The following is a 27,491-nucleotide window of genomic DNA, read 5'->3' on the forward strand; positions in this document are numbered from 1 at the left end:
TAGTACATTGGTTCATTTTTTCAATTTTCTTATAAAAATTGGACAAATATGATGCTCTGGGTTTTTTATGTTTTTTTTTTGGTTTTTTTAAGTGGGTTTTTTAAAAAAAAAACCACCCGGGTTTTTTTGGGTTGGGTAAAATACCGACAACCCTGGTTATTACTTTCTAAAATCTCTGTTTGATGAAATTTGCTCTGCTTGGCGTTTTTGCTTGGCTTTGAGTACGGTACTTTTTGTAGTATTAATAGTATTTATTGTTTAGTATTTGAATTATATGCCAGGTGTTAAATCATGTTGATTGATCAAATGATTGATATTTTGCTTTTTATAATCTTTACGTCAAATGCAATCGCAGATTCAAATTCTTGAACTCCATGACAGTACATTCGATGATGAAGTGGCGGAATATTTAGCCGATGCCATCACCAACATCGAGGAGTTGTATCTACGTCGTTGTAACCTCAGTGATCGCGCGTTGACCATGATTTTAAAGAAAATCTCGAGCCTTCCAAAACCTGTGAGTGATGAGCTTTATGACGCATCAGCAATGCATTGTTTTGAAATGTAATTGATTTCTATGAAGAAATGTAATTTGTTTTACAAACGTCATGTTTATTTGCTGGTTGGGATGCTTGATCTCAATGACAATGCAATCGATGAGGAAGTGGCAGGATCTTCAGCCGATGCCATTGCCAACATCGAAAAGTTGTATCTGCATAATTGTGAAATGAACAGCTATTCGCATTAGCGATTTTGATCAATTTGTGCTAACACCCAGTTCAATGCCATCATCCGATGACAAGCAGAAAGTTATCATACACGAGTAACACCATATTAGGAGCAGGTTTGGCATTACCGACTGCAAGGTGATGTTCCCCGGTATAGCTGTGAAGATCATGAATCATGATGTGACATTGTGACAAGCTATTCTCCAGACACATTCCGAAGTCATGCGCTAACCAACTGAGCTATCGTGGCGGACTGTTCGGGCGAATTATTTGGAGTAGTGACTGATTATTCGTCACCTAACGGTGCAACGTAGCGCATACCAAAGCATCACATGTGAGGACACCTGTTTATACAGAACACAATGCAAACCACTAGATGCATTTAACTTTCGTAACTTTTATGTGTGTCACCCCTTTCTAATTATCTAAAATGGTTGCGGCCTTTTGTATATTTTTTGCACTTAACCAAAAATAATTGATAGATTAATAATTGCTAAAATAATTTGCGAATTGCTTCTCTTGTATCATGGGCCAATCCTATAGATGTTTGCTGGTACACCTCTTCATTTTCGTTGAATTGGAACACATAATTATGCCGCTAGTATCCAATTATTGTATTTTGGATTCATCGCAGAGGATTGTTATATCCTAGCTCAGTGACAAGTTCCTGTTTTCTTCTTAACTTATTATTTTTAACAAATTTAAATTATTTTTTAGCACAACTTTAAAAAAAAAATACATTTTTCAATTGGCGGTAAAATTACGTTTCGCTGAAGTCTGACATTAAAAATTAAATCAATTCTCATTGGCTTATTATTCATCACTCTTGGAAACCAACATTTCATCCGAAGCATTAAGACAACTCTTTACTTTTATTTCACTACGGTGAAGAGATCTTTAAGATCGAAACATTGGCCACTGTCGGTAGTAAAAATGTCTTTTTAAACAACATCTTTTTAAAAAATAAAAAAGAATTACAATCACTTTGTTGTTTTCGTGCGTTATTTTCTCCGTATAACATTTTCCCTATTTTGGTAGTGATGGAGGGATGGCATAAGTTTTAGTAACACATCTTTTTATTTGTCCTGTTGAAAGTTAAATCAGGCGGTTAGATTAGTAGGTTTTGTCGACATCTAATATTTGAATTACATCAAATATAGTTATTTCTTTCTAAAACCTCTAATTTTGATGTAATTTGCTCTGCTTGGCTTTTTTGCTTGGCATTGAGCACTTTTTGTAGTATTAATAGTATTTATTGTTTAGTATTTGAATTATATGCCAGGTGTTAAACAATGTTGATTAATCAAATGATTGATATTTTGCGTTTTATAATCTGTACGTCATATCGCAGATTGAGATACTTGATCTCAGTGACAATACATTCGATGATGAAGTGGCGGAATATTTAGCCGATGCAGTCGCCAACATCAAGGAGTTGTGTCTGTGTCGTTGTAGCTTCAGTAGCTATACGTTATCTACAATTTTAAAGAAAATCTCGAGCCTTCAGAAACCTGTGAGTGATGAGCTTTATGACGCATCAGCAATGCATCGTTTTGAAATGTAATTGATTTCTATGAATAAATGTAATTTGTTTAACAAACGTCGTATTTATTTGCAGGTTGGGATGCTTGATCTCAGTGACAATGCAATCGATGAGGAAGTGGCAGGATCTTTATACGGGGCCATTGCCAACATCGAAGAGTTGGATCTGTGTAATTATAGAATGAGCTACACGTTATCTATGACTTTAAAGAAGAGTTGTGTAAGCCGAATATTGTATTGACGTCACTTTTTGTTTATGGCATTTAAAGTTCAAATATTATTTTTTACTGTAATAAAACACGTTAATAATGTTGCAGGACTGCCGTAAACGTTTTTCTGGTCTTGGTTTTGTGGTAAAACACGGGAAAGGGGTGACTTTTATTTGTGCGCATGACTACGCACATGCGCAAAAGTGTGACATTAATGCAAATTGTAGTTGAGCCGCCGTAAATTGACCAAAAGATATCTTCAAAAACTAATTTTCGAAAAATAAAGTCGCTTTTAGCTTGTTTTGTTATGATAGCTTATTTAACTTATAAAACGTCTTTGGCTTCTGTCTGCAAAGCTTTTCTTTGCATTTTTGATTCAAACCATCATTCTGAGATTCTCCGCTCAATTCCTTTCCATCTACCTGTCTATTTTATCTGCTGGTTTCAGTTTAATCAGCACAGCACATACAGCACAGCACAATCATTCTTGTCGTCTTATTACTGGGTGTCTGAAGCCCACAAATACCAACAAACTTTATCTGCTTGCTGGTATTGCACCACCATACATAAGAAGAGACGTTAGCAGTCAAGCCGAAAGGCTAAAACAAATATGTGATGAAAAACATCCTCTATATGGAAAAACTGCTGCACAAACCCGGTTGAAATCAAGAAAAAGCTTCCTAACAGACGTTCAGCCACTAACCTCAACAAAAGAAGAAACAAGACTTAAGCAATGGAAACAACAATTCGAAAACGACCCATCATACACTGAAATGAAGATCCCACCATCAGAGTCCCTCCCCCCAGGAGCAAACGCTCCTTGGGCAAAGTGGAAAACATTAAATCGACTCCGAACCGGTGTTGGATGTACTAAGTCTGCAATGGTGGAGTGGGGCTACGACACGGGCCCTGCTGTATGTATCTGTGGCACCGAGCCCCAAACAGCGGACCACCTTCTTGTTTGCCCTCGGCTTGCCACCCGGTGCAGTAGGTGGGACCTGTCAGTGTACAACTCCGTTGCGGAAGAATGTGTCAATCTGTGGTGTATCAACAAACTTTAGAAGACTCGATAGAAGAAGCACATACACCACAGCACATTACACATCACTGTTCAATTTTCCCACTTACAGGACATGTGGACCTAATAGATCCCAACACTGATATAGTGCACTGGTTGCAGCAGTTGAGAGATGTTGCCAGAATTACTGCCTCATGAGCAAGAAGATGGGAAGTTAAATTGATTTTCTCAGACATGGGAGACATGACAGTGACGACTTCGAAGTCAAAGTCGGTTTGCATCAGGGGTCTGTCTTCAGCCCTGTACTATTCATTATAGTACTCGAGGCACTGTCATGTGACTTCCGCACAGGTTGTCCTTGGGAACTCCTCTATGCTGACGACCTGATCATTATCTCTGAATGCCTAGACGAGCTCGTGGAAAGGTTGAAGATTTGGAAGACGGCACTACCAGAGTGAAGACAGCCTGGGCTAAATTCAAACAACTACTGCCCATACTCACCGACAAAGATATCCCCCTTTCCAATAAAGGCAAGGTCTACAACAGCTGTGTCAGGAGTGTGGTGTTGTTTTCGAGTGAATGCTGGGCTGTGACAAAAGAGGTACTGGGAAGAATCAAACGAAATGACAACGCAATGATACGGTAGATCTGCAACATCAGACCACAAGAGAACCAGTACACCAGCTCAGACACACTACTCGCCAGGCTGGGCTTGCGAAAGATTGAAGATGTCCTCCGATTCAACCGTCTCCGCTGGTTTGGACATGTTGAAAGGAACAGCGGATGGATAAATCAATGCCGAGATGTGCCAGTTGCTAGTACAAAGAAGCCTGGACGTCCCAGGAAGACATGGAGTGATACCGTAAACGATGACAGGAAGCGGTGGCAGATGACCAACACTAGCCCCCTAGACCGTGATGAATGGAGACTGAGGATGTGCCTTGCCAGACCCCGTCCTACCCTGATTCTAGGAAATGAGACGTAAAACAGGAAGAAGAAGACAAGCCATTCCTCAGACACATGTCACTGCAAAACTCCTAATTTTAAGTTTAAAAAAGGACACATTTTTCTTTGTTGCTAGTGTTGCCATTCGATTTTGATCAATTTGTGCTAACACCCAGTTCAATGCCATCATCTGGTGACAAGCAGCAAGTTATCATACACGAGCAACACCCAGCATAGTAGGAATAGGTTTGGCATTATCAACTGCAAGGTGATGTTCCCCGATATAGCTGTGAAGATCATGATGTGACATTGTGACAAGCCATTCCCCAGACACATTCTGAAGTCATGCGCTAACCAACTGAGCTATCGTGGTGGACTATTCTGGCGAATTATTTGGAGTAGTGATTATTCGTCACCTAACGGTGCAAGGTAGCAGATACCAACAACATCACAATGGCTAGGACTCTCATCATGTGAGGACATCTGTTTATACAGAACACAATGCAAACCACTAGATGTATCTGACTTTCCAAACTTTTATGTGTGCTGCCCCTTTCTAATTATCTAAAATAGTTGCGGCCTTTTGTATATTTTTTGCACTTAAGCTAAAATAATTGATAGATTTAATTGCTAATTGCTTCTCTTGTATCATGGGCCAATCCTATCGATGTTTGCTGGTACACCTCTTCATTTTCTTTGAATTTTAACACATATTTATGCCGCTAGTATCCAATTTTTTGTATTTTGGATCCATCGCAGATGATTGTTATATCCTAGCTCAATGACAAGTTCCTGTCTTCTTCTTAACTTTTTATTTTTAACAAATTCACATTATTTTTTAGCACAACTTTTCTAAAAAAAATTACATTTTTTTCAATTGGATGTTGAATTACATTTTGCTGAAGTTCGACATTAAAAATTAAATCAATTCTCATTGGCTTATTAATCATCACTCTTGGAAACCATCATCTCATCTGAAGCTTTAAGACAACTCTCTACTTTCATTTCACTACGCTGAAGAGATCTGATCGAAACATTGGCCATTGGCAGTAGTTAAAAATGTCTTAAGAATTACTATCACTTTGTTGTGTTCGTGCATTATTTTCTCTGTACAGCGTTTTCCTTATTTCGGTAGTGATGGAGGTGCAGGGGTTCTAGGTTTTCCTTAGATAATTTAAAGTTTAATAACCCCTGATGACAGCAGAACCGCTGCTGGCGTAACTACTCTCCAATGACACAGAGGTGACGCAATGAGTTTCAAGGAAATTTTATATTAGTGAGTTCGAATAGCAGAATTTAGAATCGCAAATTTGGAATAAGGAATAATCCAATATTGCTAATAATAAGCAATAAAACTTTCTTGTGCAGAGGTACATAAAGACTTCCAGATAAGGAAAGACGGATATTTACGTCATTTAAAACTTCTACGTTTCAACTACGTGTTTATAATTTTAGAACGACAACTTTGTATTTAGTAAAATAACTTGAAATGACGTATTTTTACGTCAATGTAAGATGACGACGTAATATCGCGTTGGGGTGAAAACGTGGCGAAGAGAAACCAAATCTTCCGGTGTAGTGTACAAAGGAAATGGTTTGAAATATTCTAAGTTACTTCTGCAGAGGTGACTTGCGAAGATATTGAATAATTGTTGCTTCACAGCAACTTGAAACTGACGCTATTTCTTAAAAATTGTTGTTGATGAGATCACTGATTTGACGTCATAATGTAACGTTTTGGTACAACGGAGAAAATTGAAACCCATCAATCGCTATTGAACAGTCACTGGTGAACGCTGTGGTGGGTTATTGGGTGGAAAACAATTTATCAATTATATCTGTTCACAACACGTGAGTTTTTTTTAAGGAACGCAAATGCAGTATTATAGGAGAAAAACATTTTGTACAAGGTTGAAAACAATGAATATTCATCAGGGGTTTCTACTGAGGGATTTCATAAGTTTTAGTAACACATCTTCTTATATGTCCAGTTGAAAATTAAATCAGGCTATTAGATTAGTAGTTTTGTCGACATCTAATATTTAAATTACATCAAATATAGTTATTACTTTCTAAAACCTCTATTTGATGTAATTCGCTCTGCTTGGCTTTTTTGCTTGGTATTGAGCACTTTTTGTAGTATTAATAATATTCATTGTTTAATATTTGAATTATATGCCAGGTGTTAAATCACGTTGATTAATCAAATGATTGATATTTAGCTTTTATAATCTTTACGTCATATGCAATCGCAGATTGAGATACTTGATCTCGCTGACAATACAATCCATGATAAAGTGGCGAAACATTTAGCCGATGCCATCCCCAACATCAAGGAGTTGTATCTGGGTGATTGTAACCTCAGTGGCCACGCGTTGACCACGATTCTAAAGAAAATCTCGAGCCTTCAGAGACCTGTGAGTGATGAACTTTATGACGCATCAGTAATACATTGTATTGTATATATGTATATATATTGTTTTTTAAATGAAATTGATTTCTATTAAAAATGCCAACACCAAATACACGGAAGTATTTATAATTTAAATTAGTAATGCATTGTTTTGAAATGTAATTGATTTGTATGGACAAAATGTATTTTGTTTAACAAACGTCATATTTACTTGTTGTTTGGGATGTTTGATCTCAGCGACAATGCAATCGATGTTGAAGTGGCAGGATCTTTATCCGATGCCATTGCCAACATCGAAGAGTTGGATCTGCATAATTGTGGAATTAGCTACACGTTATCTGACTTTAAAGAATAATTTTGTAAGCCGAATATTGTATTGACGTCACTTTTTGTTTATGGTATTTAAAGTTCAAATATTATTTTTTACTGTAATAAAACACGTTGATAATGTTGCAGAACTGCCGTAAACATTTTTCTGATCTGGATTTTATGGTAAAACACGGGAAAGGGGTTATTTTTATTTGTGCGCATGACTACGCGCATGCGCAAAAGCGTAACATTAATGCAAATTGTAGTTGAGCCGCCGTAAATTGACCAAAACCTATCTTCAAAAACTAATTTTCATAAAATAAAGTCGCTTTTAACTTGTTTTGTTATGATAACTGATTTAACTGATAAAACGTCTTTAGCTTCTGTCTGCAAAAATTTTGTTTGCATTTTTGATTCAAGCCCTCATTCTGAGATTCTCCGCTCAATTCCTTTCCATCTACCTGTCTATTTTATCTGCTGGTTTCAGTTTAATCAGCACAGCACATACAGCACAGCACATTATACTTCACTGTTCAATTTTCCCACCTACAGGACATGTGGATCTGATAGGTCCCAACACTGATACAGTGCACTGGTTGCAGCAGTTGAGAGATGCTGCCAGAATTACTGCCTCATAAGCAAGAATATGGGAAGTTAAATTGATTTTCTCAGACAAGCCATTTCTCAGAGACATGTCACTGCAAAACTCCTAATTTTAAGTTTTAAAAAGGGCAAATTTTTCTTTGTTACTAGTGTTGCCAGTTGCCATTCGCATTGGCGATTTTGATCAATTTGTGCTAACACCCAGTTCAATGCCATCATCCGGTGACAAGCAGCAAGTTATCATACACGAGCAACACCTAGCATAGTAGGAATAGGTTTGGAATTATCAACTGCAAGGTGATGTTCCCCTGCATAGCTGTGAAGATCATGATGTGACATTGTGACAAGCCATTCCCCAGACACATTCCGAAGTCATGCGCTAACCAACTGAGCTATCATGGTGGACTATTCTGGCGAATTATTTGGAGTAGTGATTATTCGTTACCTAACGTTGCAAGGTAGCAGATACCAAAAACATCACAATGGCTAGGACTCTCGTTATGTGAAGACACCTGTTTATACAGAAGACAATGCAAACCACGAGATGTATTTGACTTTCCAAACTTTTATGTGTGCTGTCCCTTTCTAATTATCTAAAATAGTTGCGGCCTTTTGTATATTTTTTGCACTTAAGCTAAAATAATTGTTAGATTAATAATTGCTAATTGCTTCTCTTGTATCATGGGCTTATTCTATATTCTAAGGTAGTTGCGGCCTTTTGTACATATATTTTTTGCACTTAAGCTAAAATAATTGATAGATTAATAATTGCTAAAATATTTGCTAATTGCTTCTCTTTTATCATGGGCCAATCCTATAGATGTTTGCTGGTACACCTCTTCATTTTCTTTGAATTTGAACACATATTTATGCCGCTAGTATCCAATTTTTTGTATTTTGGATCCATCGCAGATGATTGTTATATCCTAGTTCAATGACAATTTCCTGTCTTCTTCTTTACTTTTTTTTTTAACAAATTCAAATTATTTTTTAGGACAACTTTTCTAAAAAAGTTACATTTTTTTCAATTGGAGGTTAAATTACATTTCGCTGAAGTCCGACATTAAACATTAAATCAATTCTCATTGGCTTATTAATCATCACTCTTGGAAACCATCATCTCATCCGAAACTTTAAGACAACTCTCTACTTTCATTTCACTCGCTGAAGAGATTTTTAAGATCGAAACATTGGCCACTATCGGTAGTTAAAAATGTCTTTTTAGACATTATTTTTTTAAAAAATAAAAAAGGATTACAATCACTTTGTTGTTTTCGTGTGTTATATACATCATTTTCCGTATTTGGTAGTGATGGAGGGATGGCATAAGTTTTAGTAACACATCTTATTTATTCAGTTGAAAATTAAATCAGGCAGTTAGATTAGTAGTTTTGTCGACATCTAATATTGAAATTACATCAAATATAGTTATTTCTTTCTAAAACCTCTATTTGATGTAATTTGCTCTGCTTGTTTTTTTTGCTTGGCATTGAGCACTTTTTGTAGTATATTAATAGTATTTATTGTTTAATATTTGAATTATATGCCAGGTGTTAAATCATGTTGATTAATCAAATGATTGATATTTTGCTTTTTATAATCTTTACGTCATATGCAATCGCAGATTGAGATGCTTGATCTCAGTGACAATACAATCGATTATGAAGTGACGGAATTTTTAGCCGATGCCATCCCCAACATCAAGGAGGTTTATCTGGGTGGTTGTAACCTCACTAGCTATATGATTCCTCCGATTTCAAAGAAAATCTCGAGCCTTCAGGAACCTGTGAGTGATGAGCTTTATGACGCATCAGCAATGCATTGTTTTGAAATGTAATTGATTTCTATGAATAAATGTAATTTGTTTAACAAACGTCATATTTATTTGCAGGTTGGGATGCTTGATCCAGCGCCAGGATCTTTATCCGATGCCATTGCCAACATCGAAGAGTTGGATCGGTGTAATTGTAGAATGAGCTACACGTTATCTATGACTTTAAAGAAGACTTGTGTAAGCCGAATATTGTATTGACGTCACTTTTTTTTATGGCATTTAAAGTTCAAATATTATTTTTTACTGTATTAAAACACATGTGATATGTTGCAGGACTGCCATAAACATACTTCTGGTCTTGGTTTTATGGTAAAACACGGGAAAGGGGTCATTTTTATTTGTGCTTATGAATACGCGCATGTGCAAAAGCGTGACATTAATGCAACGGATTGAATGAAGCTGGTTGCAGTTGAGCTGCCGTACATTGATCCAAACCTATCTCCAAAACCTACTTTTCAAAAAATAAAGTCCCTTTTAGTAGGAGTAGGCTATACATGGGTCAAAAATACTTTTTTTGTTATTTTTCACTGGGGACAGTTTTTTCTATACCATTTAACCTATCTCAACATAAAATGACAAAATTTTTTATCTTGTATCCAAGAAAAAAGTGTGCAGAGCAAAAATCCAAAATGGCCGCTATTTTCTATGAAAAATCGCATGTTTGGCCATAACTTCACTATTTTGGGGTTGTTTTCACTAGTTCTGGTGTCCAACCGTATGTTTGGGGGGTCAGGCAATCTGTTACTGCATATCAGAAAAGTCACTGACAATTGGAGGTTGACTTAATACTAATTTGTACCAAATTTATCGTTTTTTTTTTCACTTTTATTGGGTTATATATTTCTTTAAACACACTTTCAATCTCCAGGGCATTGTTAAAAGTTTAACATGGTTTTCTCCAAGAAAAAACCCAAGTTCTTGAAACTGTCACAGGGACAATCTGTTGCTTTATGGCATCCTCAATGTTATCAGTACCAGGTGGTCGCTGCCAAGTTTCATCTCATGTGCAGCACACGTCAGATGGTCCACTCGAAATGTTCCATCCCCATTATCGTCGAGGTAAAACCCAACGTACCATCTTTTGTTTTCTCCCACATCCCATATGACGGCAAGTGACTGGTTTAGCTGGAACACCAGGCGTTCCTTATCCTGACCCTCTGTCTCTTTGTGTTTGCACTATTTCCTCTTCACAAGGGAAGACCACTGCTTCCTCAACTTGGAAATCATCTCCAAGGAGTGCATTGAGATGCTCAATCTTCTCCTCTTGGGATACCTTGTTGACCTGGTAAAGATCTCTGGGGACATCTGCATCATGTTGGTGGGTGACTCTCTGATATTGGATTTCTTGCCTTAAGAATCTCTTTAGCTCGGGTGGCTTTTTATAAACAAGAGTTTTTACTTCATGAACAGATGTAAAAGGATGTTTTTTTTACATTTCAGGAGGAGTTGGTCAATAAAATCACTGGCTCTCACTTTCTTTTGCAAATTCTCTTTCAACCTTTGCTTTTTCTTCTGTTTCTGCTTGTTGTTTCAGGTCACCTCCTTTAAATCTAGTTGTTTGAGAATAGTAGTGTTTGACCGCTCAACTTCATTGATTTGTCTTTCTGATAGCATAAGGTCACCTTTGATCCTCTTAAATTTACCTTGAACATCCTGTTTGAGTGTTTTTCCCGATTGTGAAGCAAGATAACCAAGCTTGACCATGTACTTCTCTTCATTCAAGTAGTTTGTTGGCAGGTTTTTCCGTTGGTCTGGTACCAGTGTATGGAGAGGAGTTGCTCGAGCAGCATTAAGATCAACATCCCAATACTCATGCTTGCACTGCAGTACTACTCTTTTTCCAGCCTGGATGCACATCTCTCCAAGAAGAAGATGATCAAGATCGGTTTGTGGAGTATTGTCTTCTATTTTCACATGTGTCCACTGTCCATTCTATATGTAGGGTGTGTGTCTTTTTTCAGCAAGGTCACTGCAGGGCTGAGGAAGGATGTCAATTAACAAATCCTGGTTTGCTCATTCCACACAGTTAAGGAAGGGCATTGTCACTCGGTATGTAAAATTGCAAGTGCTTTGAATTCTGCTATGATGAAATCATTCTCTAAGGCAGTAGTTCTCAAACTGTGCGTCGCGACGCCCTGGTGCGTCGTTTCACTTTTCCAATGGCGTCGCAAAATAGTTCCGTTTCTTGACTGAACTCAGTTTAAGATTATAAAAATGAGGTTAACCCTTTGAGGACCGCTGGAACACATGTTTCCAATGCACTTAGCTGATTAGCATACACCGCAATTAACTAAAAAATTTGCCACTGCTGATACCCTAACGTAGTATTGGATGTCTATCCTTCAAAAAAAAAAAGGAAACTCTGAATCATTTTTCATGGTGTTATTTCAGTTTGAAAACAGTAAAGAGTTGAGGTAACAGGTTGCAAGTGCGTTTTTTTCTCTTCAAATTTGCGAAGCATGTTTATTTACATTTGCCCAAGCTCGAGTCGAAATTTGCAAAATACTTCCCGGAAAATTTTTCAAACTAAGAATGGATTCGTGATCCTTTCGTAGTAGGAAATCCAGCAAGTTTTTGGATTCAATGAATGACGATTATCCAGGCTTGGTGAAAGAAAGCACTGCGAATTATTATCCCATTCGCTACGTCGTATTTATGTCAAGCAAAATTGTCTGCCTTGGTGGTGATAAAACCAAATATTGATCACGAATAAACAGTGAAAGAGAAATGCGAGTGGCAACTTCAAAAATTCTCCCAAGATTCAATGAACTTTGTGAAAACAAAAAAGCCCACACGTCACATTAAATAATATGCATTTCTTTTTGTTGTTACATCAATAAACAAAACTTTAACCATAACTTTCTTCATTTACTTTTATTTGCTGGTGCGTCGCAAGTCCAGAAAACTTTTCCAGAGGTGCGCAACAAAAAAAAGTTTGAGAACCACTGCTCTAAGGTAAATTTTACAAGCTCGAACAAGATTATTTAGCGATGTCTTGGCAAGTAACTGCATGCTTCATGTATGGAATGCAATCATAGACTGCACCTGCCTGATATCTATGTCGGGTAAAGCGTTGCTCTTTAATGACTGTAAAACGACTTATAATACTTCAGCTTCATCTAAAATGAAATTAAACTGTTCTGCTAAAGATGCTGTTTTGCCATCTCCATCATGGGCTACAAGCTTTGAAAGAATCAACCACAGATTTATTTTGTCGGGGGTAGCCTAGGCCTGCATTGCTGGCTGCCTGGCTCTCTCTTTACAATGAGTTTACGAAGACCAATTTTGTTTTCGAGAGCAGCCATAGCTGTGAGATTGTCTGTATCAAACCGTTCGCATGTATGGGACTTACAATACAAACCAAATGATGTGGCACATGTTTTGATGCAAGTTGTTCTACAACACCTATCTTAATCTTGAGATTTTTGCTTGCGGCATTTGTCATGTGGGCATCAATCTGCTCCCATAGACAACTAGACATACTGCAGTCCAGCGAAGATCATTGGCAGCTACCTATAGTCTCTTCATCATCACAATAATAAGGACAACTATTTGGTCTCTATGTTCAAAGGCAAAGAGGAGAGGACGCAGAGAGATCATCTTACATTCAGTGTAAACATAACGAAAATTTAAGATGAGACAAGGCCAATCACCGTCTATTCTACTTCTCTGTGTAAGTGTGTAGTGTCAAAGTGTAGAGTTACTTTTGTTATGGGTTTCTTATTTACAAAGGCATTTGCAGCTGCTACTTCCTAACAGAGTGCATTTTTGTGTTTGAAGTTGTTTATAGATTTAACTGAAGGCAGGACAATTTCATACAGTTTGTGATCTGCTGATGATCGAAATAAAAACGACAAAATAAGTTTAAAAAAGTGGGTAATTTTGTCAAACTATATCATAACTCTACAGTCTACACGTAAAAGTTAAACCGTGCTTATTGTTGCTTAAACATATTGCCTGACCCCACAAACATAGGGTAAGACACCACAACCAGGAAAAAATACCTCAAAATGACCAATTTATGGCTAAAAACGTGTTTTTTAAGAGAAAATGGCGGCTATTTTGAATTTTCGCCCTGCACACTTTTGTCTTGGAACTTAGACCAAAAATTTTGTCATTTTGTGTTGAGATAGGTTAAATAAAACACAAAAAAACTGTCCCTAAAGCAAAACAAAAAATTGCCCATTTATAGCCAACTGCTACTTTTAGCTTGTTTTGTTATGATAACTGATTTAACTAGTAAAACGTCTTTGGCTTCTGTCTGCAAAAATTTTCTTTATTTGTTTTTTTATTCAAACCCTCATTCTGAGTTTCTCCTCTCAATTCCTTTCCATCTACCTGTCTATTTTATCTGCTGGTTTCAGTTTAATCAGAACATCATATACAGCGCAGCACATTATACTTCACTGTTCAATTTTCCCACCTACAGGGCATGTGGACCTGATAGATCCCAACATTGATACAGCGCACTGGTTGCAGTAGTTGAGAGATGCTGCTTTAATTACTAACTCATAAGCAAGAAGATGGGAAGTTAAATTGATTTTCTCAGACAAGCCATTTTTCAGAGACATGTCACTGCAAAACTCCTAATTTTAAGTTAAAAAAGGGACAAATTTTTCTTTTTTACTAGTGTTGCCAAATGCCATTCGCATTGATGATTTTGATCAATTTGTGCTAACACCCAGTTCAATGCCATCATCCGGTGACAAGCAGCAAGTTATCATACACGAGTAACACCATAGTAGGAATAGGTTTGGCATTACCGACTGAAAGGTGATGTTCCCTTTCATAGCTGTGAAGATCATCATGTGACATTTTGACAAACCATTCCCCAGATTCTGAAGTCATGCGCTAACCAACTGAGCTATCGTGGCGGACTATTCGGGCGAATTATTTGGAGTGGTGATTATTCGTCACTTAACGGTGCAAGGTAGCGCATACCAAAAACAACACAATGGCTAGGACTCTTGTCATGTGAAGGCATCTGTTTGTACAGAAGACAATGCAAACCACTAGATATATCTGACTTTCCAAACTTTTATGTGTGCCACCCCTTTCTAATTATCTAAAATAGTTGCGCCCTTTTGTATGTTTTTTGTACTTAAGCTAAAATAATTGATAGATTAATAATTGCTAATTGCTTCTCTTGTATCATGGGCCAATCCTATAGATGTTTGCTGGTACACCTCTTCATTTTATTTGAATTTTAACACGTGTTTATGCCGCTAGTATCCAATTTTTTGTATTTTGGATACATCGCAGATGATTGTAATATCCTAGCTCAGTGACAAGTTCCTGTCTTTTTCTCAACTTGTTATTTTTAACAAATTCAAATTATATTATAGCACAACCTTTCTAAAAAAAATTACATCTTTCAATTGGCGGTAAAATTACATTTCGTTGAAGTCCGACATTAAAAATTAAATCAATTCTCATTGGCTTATTAATCATCACTCTTGGAAACCATCATCTCATCTGAAACTTTAAGACAACTCTCTACTTTCATTTCACTACGCTGAAGAGATCTTTAAGATCGAAACATTGGTCACTGTCGGTAGTAAAAATGTCTTTTTAAACAACATCTTTTAAAAAGATAAAACAGGATTACAATTACTTTCTTGTTTTCGTGCGTTATTTTCTCCGTATAACATTTTCCCTATTTTGGTAGTGATGGAGGGATGGCATAAGTTTTAGTAACACATCTTCTTATATGTCCAGTTGAAAATTAAATCAGGCTATTAGATTAGTAGTTTTGTCGACATCTAATATTTAAATTACATCAAATATAGTTATTACTTTCCAAAACCTCTACTGCCTACGTGATGTAATTCGCTCTGCTTGGCTTTTTTGCTTGGTATTGAACACTTTTTGTAGTATTCATCATCATCATCCGTTCAGTCGTTTACGACTCTCGGTCACTCTATACGTTATCTTTCTCCACATCTCTCGATCCCACGCAGCCTCCTTCAATTCCTGCACTCCCATACCACTGTCATTTACAATTGTGTCAAGCCATCTTGTTTTTGGGCGCCCCCTTCCTCTTCCTCCGCTGACCAAACCAAGCATGATGTCTTTTTCCATTGATTTGCTTCTCTTTATGTGGCCAAAATATTAAAGTTTCTGCCTGACGATTCTAGCTTCTAGTGATATGTCCAGTTGGATTTGTTCGAGAATTTTCTCATTTGTTATTTTGGCTGTCCAAGGAACACGCAGTAATCTTCTCCAACACCACAATTCAAATGCGTCAATCTTTCAGTATTAATAGTATTTATTGTTTAATATTTGAATTATATGCCAGGTGTTAAATCATGTTGATTAATCAAATGATTGATATTTTGCTTTTTATAATCTTTACGTCATATGCAATCGCAGATTGAGAGGCTTCTTCTCAATGGCAATACAATCGATGATGAAGTGGCGGAATATTTAGCCGATGCCATCACCAACATCGAGGAGTTGTATCTGTATAGATGTAGCCGCGGTAGCTATACGTTATCTACAATTCTGAAGAAAATCTCGAGCCTTCAGAAGCTTGTGAGTGATGAGCTTTACGACGCATCAGCAATGCATTGTTTTGAAATGTAATTGATTTCTATGAAGAAATGTAATTTGTTTAACAAACGTCATATTTACTTGTTGTTTGGGATGTTTGATCTCAGCGACAATGCAATCGATGTTGAAGTGGCAGGATCTTTATCCGATGCCATTGCCAACATCGAAGAGTTGGATCTGCGTAATTGTGAAATGAACGAGCTACACGTTATCTGACTTTAAAGAATAATTTTGTAAGCCGAATATTGTATTGACATCACTTTTTGTTTATGGCATTTAAAGTTCAAGTATTATTTTCTACTGTAGTAAAACACGTTAATAATGTTGCAGGACTGCCGTAAACGTTTTTCTGGTCTTGGTTTTGTGGTAAAACACGGGAAAGGAGTCATTTTTATTTGTGCGCATGACTACGCACATGCGCAAAAGCGTGACATTAATGAAAATTGTAGTTGAGCCGCCGTAAATTGACCAAAACCTATCTTCAAAAACTACTTTTCAAAAAATAAAATCGCTTTTAACTTGTTTTGTTATGATAGCTTATTTAACTGATAAAACGTCTTCGGCTTCTGTCTGCAAAACTTTTCTTTGCATTTTTGATTCAAGCCCTCATTCTGAGAATCTCCTCTCAATTCCTTTCCATCTACCTGTCTATTTTATCTGCTGGTTTCAGTTTAATCACATACAGCACAGCACATACCGCACAGCACATCACTGTTCAATTTTCCACTTACAGGACATGTGGACCTAATGGATCCCAACACTGATGTAGTGCACTGGTTGCAGCAGTTGAGATATGTTGCCAGAATTACTGCCTCATAAGCAAGAAGATGGGAAGTTAAATTGATTTTCTCAGACAAGCCATTCCTCAGACACATGTCACTGCAAAACTCCTAATTTCAAGTTTAAAAAAGGACAAATTTTTCTTTTTTACTAGTGTTGCCAGTTGCCATTCGCATTGGCGATTTTGATCAATTTGTGCTAACATCCAGTTCAATGCCATCATCCGGTGACAAGCAGAAAGTTATTATACACGAGCAACACCCAGCATAGTAGCAACAGGTTTGGCATTATCTACTGCAAGGTGATGTACCCCTGAATAGCTGTGAAGATCATGATGTGACATTGTGACAAGCCATTCCCCAGACACATTCCGAAGTCATGCGCTAACCAACTGAGCTATCGTGGTGGACTATTTGGGCGAATTATTTGGAGTAGTGATTATTCGTTACCTACCGGTGCAAGGTAGCAGATACCAAAAGCATACATTGGCTAGGACTCTCGTCATGTGAGGACACGTGTTTATACAGAACATAATGCAAACCACTGACTTTCCAAACTTTTATGTGTGCCACCCTTTTCTAATTATCTAAAATAGTTGCGGCCTTTTGTATATTTTTTGCACTTAAGCTAAAATTATTGATAGATTAATGATTGCTAAATTGATTTGCTAAAAGTAATTGCTTCTCTTGTATCATGGGCCAATCCTATAGATCAGTGTTTCACAACCTTTTTTATCCGTGTTCCTTTTTAGTCAATATTCAAATCTAAACTCCCCCCTATAAATTTAATTTGTTGAAAACTCGTTTACAATAATATTTTAATCTAAGTCTTGTAAGATAAACTAAACTTTCACTTGTAATATGCTTTTTATCCTGTAATATTCCTTTTCATACTAAAATAATTTAATTAATGAAGAACGTTGCAGAAAAGTATTTTATTCAAAGAAAAAAAAAAAAAATTAATGAGATACAAAGACCAGCTGAAAGTCTCTTTCAACCATGCAAACATTGATCTGGATTGATGGGAACAACTTGCTACTGACAGATCACTCTGGAGAAAAAGAACTAGGGATTAGGGAAGGCACGAAAATTTTCGATAAAACAGAATGCAAAAAGCCCATGAAAAACGAAAAACTAAAAAGGAAAAGCTAAAACTCCCACGTCCCCATCCCCACCATCCATACAATGTGATTTTTTCCTACGTCCTTCCCATCATAGACTGGGCTTCCAAAGCCACATATGACATCACCATCCAAAGCCAAATTCGATCGGACACGAGCTGGAGCCAACTACATTCAAAATATAAGAGTCAATGCATTTAACAGTCTGTGTGAAGCTTGTGATTTTTTTGTTTCGACAAATTGGAAAGAGTATATGGAAAGAACATAACGAATATCATTCTCCACGTCTAATCTGTTTCTCTGTTTTTTCATCTGCAAGAGTTGAAAAACCTGATTTGCATAGATAAGTGGAAGCAAACGGATACTTCGAATAGCTTTCTCTGCCACTTTGGGATAGGAATTACACGTTAATGGCCAAATTCCAGTGATTGATTTTTGCTCTAAATAAGTCTCTTGTGCAGGAATCCGTTTTGAGTTCTAAAAATTCATTCTGCAATTTATCTGGAAGTTTTTCCATCAACAATGTGAATGAATTTCGTATTAAATGAAGCTCATCGTCATAAATTTCAGAAAAATATTGAATGAATTCCAGTTCTAATGCTGTGAGATGTTGCAAAATCAATTCTTTTTCCAACTCTGGAAGAGTTTGTTCTTTGCCGTCAACAACCAGCACTGATGATATATATAATTCTTTAAATATGGTGACATGTTCAATTGTTCATTCTAACTTTTCTCTTTCAATCGTCAAGCTTGCTAGTGAAAGCTTCCAAAGCATCTTTAAATGCTAAGCGGTACTGGCATCTGCTCCTGAAAAGGCCACCCAAGCCAGGCTGGTCGAAAGGTAGAGGCCAGACAAAACGTAGTCCCCTCGCGATCAGGACAGCAGAGCCTTCTAGTACCTTAAGACAAACTCTTAATGACAGTGACATAAATCAATCACTCTCTTCCAACCTGCCTTGAGCCAGCATGGAAGCAGTACAGTTTGTAAATTCACATGGTGTCAATATGTCAATAGTGCATGGATACGCCTCGAAACTGAAGGCGGCCATCGCGGCCATGGCCACGATTAACCTACAAAAACCGACATTTTGTCCGCCGGGTCTCGCCCTTCCGTCGGCCGCATTTTTCCGCCATGAAGTTCCTAGAAAATTTTACGCAAGCGACCTTGTGAATAAAGTACTTTGCCACTTATAATCACAAAGGATTAGAAAGCGCAGTCAAAGTATTCGATAAATCACAATGCACCCTGTCTATGCTTGGATTGTTAACATTATTGATTGACCAAGCAGCTGATGTCTGACATCCGCAGGATGCAAGTGACATCACAATACATTTTATTGATGCGATATATTCAGTCTTCGAAATTAGCGTCGGCAAATGGCGCATTAGCGTCGGCAATAAAAATGCCGAGGCCACACGAGCGCTTGTAAGGTTAGGGTTAGACATTCTTCCCAGTCGTTATGGCACAGCCATAGATTTGTTCCTTAGTCAACACCCTGATGGATCTCTAAGAAAAAGAAAGAGGCGTGTGGATTGGTATCAAAGCCCGAAAGTCGCAAAATGTGGACGCTTTATTGCGAACGGCAAAGGCGGTGTAGATTTACAGCCAAGCGATGAGTTCTGCCGAAATTATGTTAGTGTATACGTAAATCGAGGCAATCTTCTCGCAGGGAGCTATTAATTTGTTACCGGTACCTGGTTGAGCAATTGACGTTATTTTATGATAATTCAACGTTGCTAGATGTCGAATTAATGTAAAACAAACGTAACTTTCTTATTGGGCATTGTTGTTATGCAATATAACCCGGTTGGAAAATTAAATCGATTTGTGCTGACTCGAACGTTGAATCAACCCAAAATTAACTTACTTTCCCCCCGTGAGTTATTTAACGTGAATTACTGTAACAGCGTGCGACGTGCGTATCTTGTAGCTCGCTTTATCGCTACTTTTGGCATTATTACATCACAACAAATCAAACAGTGCGGTCGTGATAGACTACTCTAGTATATTTTTCGCTTCTGCCGAAGTAAAAATGTGCTAATTTCGAACACTGTATGTTGATGCGTGTCGAAGTTTCGATGGCCGCCATGTGCTTGTGATTGGCCGCCGAACAGCTTGCTTCAGTCGGACACGTTTGGTCGCCGAAAAAAAAAAGTTGTTTCGAGGCCTGTTACAGATAACCCATGTTGATGCGTAATCTGCTTCAAACGGAGATGGCGATTGAATATATACCGTATATTAGTGTTTTTCCCTTGCATTTTCAGATTCAATTTATTTAATGGACCAAACATATCAACCAAATAAGGAAGGAATCTAATTCATCTGTCATCATTCAGCAATGAAACAAATTCCAATTTTCTTTTAAGGTCAAAAAATGATTTAAGCTCGTCTCTGAGCTCAAAAACTCGCTTGGTTCGTTTCCTCTTGAAAGCCATCGAGTATTTGCATGAAAAAGAAGTAGGCCTACGTGATGGTTTGCATCCATGTCAGTGCACAGTTGAATAAATAATCGGAAGTTAAGGGCTCCTCAACGCTTTAAAGCTCTGGCCTAGGCCAACTTACTAGGCTTAAAAAGCTTTACAATCCTAAAACCAAATTCCCCCCTAGTGGGGAATTCCTCCCCGGTTGGAAACCACTGCTATAGATGTTTGCTGGTACACTTCTTTATTTTCTTTGAATTTAAATACATATTTATGCCGCTAGTATCCAATTTTTTGTATTTTGGATCCATCGCAGATGATTGTTATATCCTAGCTCAGTGACAAGTTCCTGTCTTCTTATTAACTTTTTATTTTTAACAAATTCAAATTATTTTTTAGGATAACTTTTCTAAAAAAAATTACATTTTTTTCAATTGGAGGTTAAATTACATTTCGCTGAAGTCCGACATTAAAAATTAAATCAATTCTCATTGGCTTATTAATCATCACTCTTGGAAACCATCATTTCATCCGAAGCATTAAGACAACTCTTTAGGCTACTTTTATTTCTCTACGCTGAAGAGATCTTTAAGATCGAAACATTGGTCACTGTCGGTAGTTAAAATGTCTTTTTAAACAACATTTTTTTAAAAAATAAAAAAGAATTACAATCACTTTGTTGTTTTCGTGCGTTATTTTCTCCGTATAACATTTTCATTATTTCGGTAGTGATGGAGGGATGACATAAGTTTTAGTAACACATCTTATTTGTCCAGTTGAAAATTAAATCAGGCGGTTAGATTAGTAGTTTTGTCGACATCTAATATTTAAATTACATCAAATATAGTTATTACTTTCTAAAACCTCTATTTGATGTAATTTGCTCTGCTTGGCTTTTTTGCTTGGCATTGAGCACTTTTTGTAGTATTAATAGTATTTATTGTTTAGTATTTGAATTATATGCCAGGTGTTAAACAATGTTGATTAATCAAATGATTGATATTTTGCGTTTTATAATCTGTACGTCATATGCAATCGCAGGTTGAGAAGCTTGATCTCAGTGACAATGCAATCGATGATGAAGTGGCGGAACATTTAGCCGATGCCATCCCCAACATCAAGGCGTTGTATCTGGGTGATTGTAACCTCAGTAGCTACAGGTTATCTACGATTCTAAAGAAAATTTCGAGCCTTCAGAAACCTGTGAGTGATGAACTTTATGACGCATCAGTAATGCATTGTTTTGAAATGTAATTGATTTCTATGAAGAAATGCAAACACTAAATGCACCGAAGAGTTTCAATAAATCAGAATCATAATTTCATATATTAGTTAACATTAATTTATCTAAATAATTACCATAAACATTTGAAACTAGTGGCATGGGATAGTGCAGTATGACATTAGACCCACATTGTTGGTAGCCTATGGAGGATGGTGCTATGTAACTCACACCCTGGGCCTTACTCTGTGTATACATGAGCAACTCTTTGTCTCTGATCAGGGTCACAGAAACTATGGGAAGCGTGTCACGACTGGAGGTGAAAAGCAGCCAACATCGTTTCAGAGCAACTTTTTTTTCGCTACTCGGCAGTGCATACTATATACTAAACATAGCATAACGACTTGTACCTTCGTCTTGTATAAAGAAAGTGCTCACAAACAACACAACTGCAAACCACTGTGTGGATTTATTTTGCAATGAAACTTATGATCAGTCAAGTCAGAATAAAGATGAACAGCGTGAATTTGCTTTGCCGCGCATGTTTGTATCCTGCCGACGACTCCAATCATGTCTGTAGCATTTTTAAACATATAAAAGAAATGGAACAATTTTAGGCAAGAGGCACAGATGGATTGTCGTACTGTAAAACACAGTAGGCTAATATTAGCAAACAAAGTAGAGCAGCGGTTCTCAACCTGTGGTCCAACTAGTGGTCCGCGGACGTTTGCCTGGTGGTCCGAAAGCAAAGTCTGAAATCGTTGTTTTTTAACTCTTTGAATAAAGACAATAAAAGTTGTTAATTTTATCAAGGGTCATCCACTAAATTGTCGTCTCGTTGCTTCCATATGGTCGAATGTGGATCTTGATCATGAACAGCTACTGATGCATACTCAAGTTCGCTGGTTATCAAGGGGAAAAATGTCTAAAAGACTGTTTGAGTTACGAGGTCCGGCTAAAAAGAAACGAGACTGATGCCACAGATTGCTTGATAGAAAAGTCTCACTCGAATCAATGCTTTCACAGAGTTTCATAACATCTGTTGAGTGTTCGACAGATGTGTTGTCACCATGACATTGTTGCGTTTGTTTTTAGGGAGAATTAAGTGAAGGTGGTAAAGTATCTGTTAACAATCTCCGTTAAACTTTTTTATTGAATAAAGTGATTTTGTCTTCAATTTTGCAAAATGGCAACTGAACAAAGAATCAACATCAAATTTTGTGTTAAACTTGGAAAAACAGCAACAGAGACTTTGAAGATGCTGCGTGAGGCTTATGGTGATTCTTGCATGTCGAAAGCAAGAGTGTTTGAATGGCACATGCGATTTGTGGAGGGCAGGGAGGATGATCCCAAATCAGGAAGGTCTTCCACTTCCAAGACAGATGCAAACATCGAAAAGGTTCGTCAGTTGATTCGCAGTGACCGCCGGCTCACTATTCGAATTATGGCTGGCGAACTTGGACTTGACAAAGAAACAGTCCGAAGCATTTTGATAGAAAAGTTGGGCATTGACAATGCACCATGACACTGCACCTGCTCATACATCCCTCATGGTGAAGCAATTTTTGGTCTCCAAGCAAATCACCACATTGCACCATCCACCTTACTCTCCATACCCTGCTCCTTGTGATTTTTTTCTGTTTCCAAAATTGAAGGGATAATCAAGGGAACACGCTTTGAAGGGGTTGATGATATCAAAACTAACGTGATGGCACACATCAAATCCACAGAAAAAAGGGAATTTGAAGAATGCTTCAGGGCATGGTCAAGAAGAATGACAAAGTGCGTGGAAACCAATGGCGAATATTTTGAAGGTGACCGTAAGAGGTCACATTAGAGTTGCACTTCGTATTCAAAGTGAACTTCACTTGCTATGGGTTTTAATAAACTTTAAAATTCACCAGTCTCGTTTCTTTTTAGCCGGACCTCGTACGTGATGCTGTTTCTTGGAGAAAAAAATCCAGAGAGTTTCTTGGAGAAAAAAATCCAAGCTTGTTAGGCTGCTCATTTCAACGATAGCTTTTGGGTTGCTGTTCTGGTTTATTTGGCTGACATTTTTAAACAACTGAATAAACTTAATTCATCGCTGCAAGGAAAGCAGACAAATTTAATTACCCTCAGTGATAAAGTGTCTGCTTTTACGAAAAAACTTTATCTTTGGAAGACAATATTATTGCATGTCAACTTTGGCATGTTTGATCAATTGTACGAATTCACTGAGAAACCAGAAAACGCTGAAATCAATAAACAACTTACTGTTGATGAATTTTATTTCTGACCATACTCAGTCACTGCGGGATCAATTTAACTTCTACTTTGGTGGTTTGAACGTTCAGAGTTTCTCATGGGTTTCCAGTCCGTTTCTTGCACACATTGATTCATTAAAGTTACCAACATCGGAATTAAACCAATTCGTTGAGCCGATCTGTGACACTACTTTGAATATGTTGTATTCATCTGAGAGTGAGCTTGATAAAATGTTGGATACAAGCTTCACATTAGTATCCACAAGTGTCTCAGAAAGCTTTGACAATAATTTTACTTTTTGGGACATCTTATCTTTGTGAATGTGGATTTTCAGCACTGGTCAGGCTACAGTAAAAACAAAGTAGGTTATTGTTCTGGACTTGAAGTCGAAGATGAACTCTGACGGAGTCTTTCCAGTATTCCACCTCGTTTGGATATGCTATGCTGAAATGTGTAAGCTCAAGGCTAGCATTAAATGTAGCAATCTTTCGAATACCAACTGCTGTTTATTAGGGTGGCCAAAAAAAATGGAAATTTTTTATTCTTGTTTGCACATCCTCTCATTTGAGGAGGATTCATGAAAAAATGACACTGTGAAAATTTGAAGTAAATCCGACAAGAGGAAGTGCTCTCCCACCGACCTCAAAGTTTGCTTTCTTTGGCATAATTCGTCAAAGTTCCTTGAATATGTGACGTAATTCTTTTTTGACTTATCTACATTGCAGTTGCAGCATTTTTGTGTAAACCATTGTTTTACTCTGAATTTATGATACAATAAGTGTTTCCACATGCAGAAAAACAGAAATAATACACAAAATAAATCACATTAACAAGCGTTTGGTATGAAATAAAATGCACTAAACTTTAGCTACAACCGCATAAAAGTACGTTCACCAGTCACGACCGCAACGCTTCAGGTGACAACACATTGCCCAGAAATTGCAAGAGAAATGTTTGTGAAGAGTCAAGCCATTGGTTGACTTTATTGCACTTGTTGGAAGCAGCTTTCTGTGGTGCTTGACCACTTGATAGAGGAGCTGGCGCTGTTGTTCATTTTTTGTATGGACTTCATTGAAGTCAGTATCTAATTTGACTGCCCGCTCTGCACAATCATTGACGGCTTTGAGATGACTCCAAATTTTGCATGCTTCTTTATAATCATCATGATCACGCCATGTGTCAACAGAAGCAGTGACTCGAAAAGGTTAAGTGAACGCTGTGTTACAAACTGTGCCAAAGAGAGACGTTAAAACTTGACAATTTTGTTTGGGGCAACACGACGAACATCTTCGGGAAATGGGTCTTTCTTAAGAGCATTAACGATTGCCTTATTTTCATCATCTGTTATTATCACTGAATAAAGGCAGTGCAGCAAGATCCTCACTGATGTACCACAAGCGCAACCTCAACTTTTTTCTGCCACTTGAGAAATTTGCATTGTCAACCTCTTTATAATCCTCTGTGAGCTGTAACATTGCTAGGTCATTTGTAGGGGCAGATATTGGTGAAGGTGCTGCAAACCAAAAAGATGGTAGTACCGTCAACTGGGGTAACTACGACAATGGGGGTAACAATGACTACATAACAATGACTGCAATAAAATAGGTCTAGGCCTACTACTGCTGCTGTGATTAATATTAATATTGAACATTCTGTAAATAGTCTGTGTTGAATTTGTACAGCACTGCGTTCTTTTGAATGGGTGCAAAATAGCATTTTGCATATTCAATACTATGCTATTGCAAGGTGCTTGTTTGATTTTCTATTTTCTTGCCTTTAAATACAATTTCTTTTTTAAAAATTCGTTTTGTTATCATTGAAGCCCCAGTGAGAGGATTTAATGATAAGCTGTTGCAAAATATTCACATCTCATAGTTACCCCAACATTGAGGTAACTATGATAATTTTTGAAGTTTTAAAAAAATACAAAGAAATTAAAAAAAAAAAAAATTTTTATTTTAGCTGATAGGCAAGACCCTAAATGTCATATATTCAGAAGTTTATGGATTTCCAATCGGTATTTAAATTTTTACATCACAAAACATTAAAAATATTATCGTAGTTACCCCATTTGACGGTAGTTAATATTACTTCATCTGCAACTGTACTGCATGCAAGTGGCAGTGTAATCTTATTGACCTTCATCTCGTAGTAGACGGCGAAGAACCACACCCCATACAGGCAGCTGACATGGCCCTCAAGAGAGTCAACAAATACACACCCACTCTCTAGTGTTGACTCCCTTGAGGGGCTATGTCAGCTGCCTGTATAGGGTGTGGTTCTACGAGATGAAGATCAATAAGGTTACACTGCCACTTGCTTGCAGTACAGTTCTTGTGAGTGAAAGCTAATATCGCTACCACTGCAAAGACTCACGTTGTTACCAAACTAAAACGCATCCATCAAGAGCATATAGGAGAATCAAAGCACAAAGGGAGGCGAAATTCAGCTTCCCAGCTGACCTCAGAAGCTGACTTTACCCAGAGCTTAAGTGCATTATTTGATATTGCACATGCTAACTGGGAATGCCGCATATCAATACCAGAAGACTGCCAGTTTTTGATAGACCAAGGTGGTGCATGACAGATACTGATGACAACAGAGGACCCAATGCATCGGCAAGCTGCTGCAAAGTATAGAAAGCGCAAAGATGATGAACAAAGACGCAACAGAAATCGCATTGATCCAGTACCATCAAGTGCTGCTGCTTTCTCATCTGAAAATGATTAGCAGATGATGAAGATTCTTCCAGTGACCCACTGTTTGCACCGTAAATCCAAATGACACCAAAACAAAAGAAAACCCAGTAGGAGCAGCCATTACCAAAACGCTGCATTATCGATAATCCACTGTTTAATGCAGCACTGAACAGAACTATAACATCAAGTCGTCAAGCAATGATGATCTTCACTCCTGCTCTTGCTGCAGCTGGAATTGATATAAATGAATTGACAATGTCACATTCCTCTGTCATGAATGCTCGAAACACCTCACGTGAAAGCCTGGCAGCTGCAGTGCTGCAAAAATTTAAACCAACAGTTACAGTTCCACTTGTTGTTCATTTTCATGGTAAACATTTGACTAATGCCAATGGCACAAAGTGCGAATCTTTGGCCATTGTAGTTTTTGGTATGCATGTTGAGATACTGCTTGGCATTCCGAAGCTGCCTGTTGGAACGGGATCACTAATGGGCCAAAAAGTAGTGGAATTCATACACGAGTTGTAGCAGAGCACTTAGCTGCACTTTGTTTTGACACGACATCAAGCAATACGGGAATCCACACTGGAGCTATCACTGTCATGCAGCAGGCATTTAATCGAAGGCTGCTATTTCTTGCATGCCATGATCTTAAACTCGTCAATGATTGTGCAGAGCGGGCACTGGGCAGTCAAATTAGCTACTGACTTCAATGAAGTCCTTACGGAAAATGAACAACAGCGCCAGCTTCTCTATCAGGTGATCGAGCACCACAGAAAGCTGCTTCCAACAAGTGCAAGTAAAAGCCAACATGCCAACAGCTCCATTAAATAAAATCAATGGCTTGAC

At 37.6% G+C, this 27,491-nt stretch overlaps 1 protein-coding gene across 1 annotated transcript in view; it reads left to right on the forward strand.

Annotated features, from left to right (window-relative positions):
- LOC145776266 (NACHT, LRR and PYD domains-containing protein 3-like) overlaps nucleotides 1-27,491 on the forward strand; it is a 102,642-nt gene that overhangs the window by 65,059 nt on the left and 10,092 nt on the right. Inside the window, exons 8-15 of the mRNA XM_082587668.1 lie at nucleotides 356-517; nucleotides 2,080-2,241; nucleotides 2,347-2,490; nucleotides 6,698-6,859; nucleotides 9,392-9,553; nucleotides 9,659-9,778; nucleotides 15,974-16,135; nucleotides 21,516-21,677. Coding sequence (XP_082443794.1) covers nucleotides 356-517; nucleotides 2,080-2,241; nucleotides 2,347-2,490; nucleotides 6,698-6,859; nucleotides 9,392-9,553; nucleotides 9,659-9,778; nucleotides 15,974-16,135; nucleotides 21,516-21,677 — 1,236 coding nt within the window. The remainder of the gene's footprint in view (nucleotides 1-355; nucleotides 518-2,079; nucleotides 2,242-2,346; nucleotides 2,491-6,697; nucleotides 6,860-9,391; nucleotides 9,554-9,658; nucleotides 9,779-15,973; nucleotides 16,136-21,515; nucleotides 21,678-27,491) is intronic.

This window comes from Aplidium turbinatum, chromosome 8, assembly GCF_918807975.1.
Source record: "Aplidium turbinatum chromosome 8, kaAplTurb1.1, whole genome shotgun sequence".
In the NCBI taxonomy this organism is placed as follows: domain Eukaryota; kingdom Metazoa; phylum Chordata; class Ascidiacea; order Aplousobranchia; family Polyclinidae; genus Aplidium; species Aplidium turbinatum.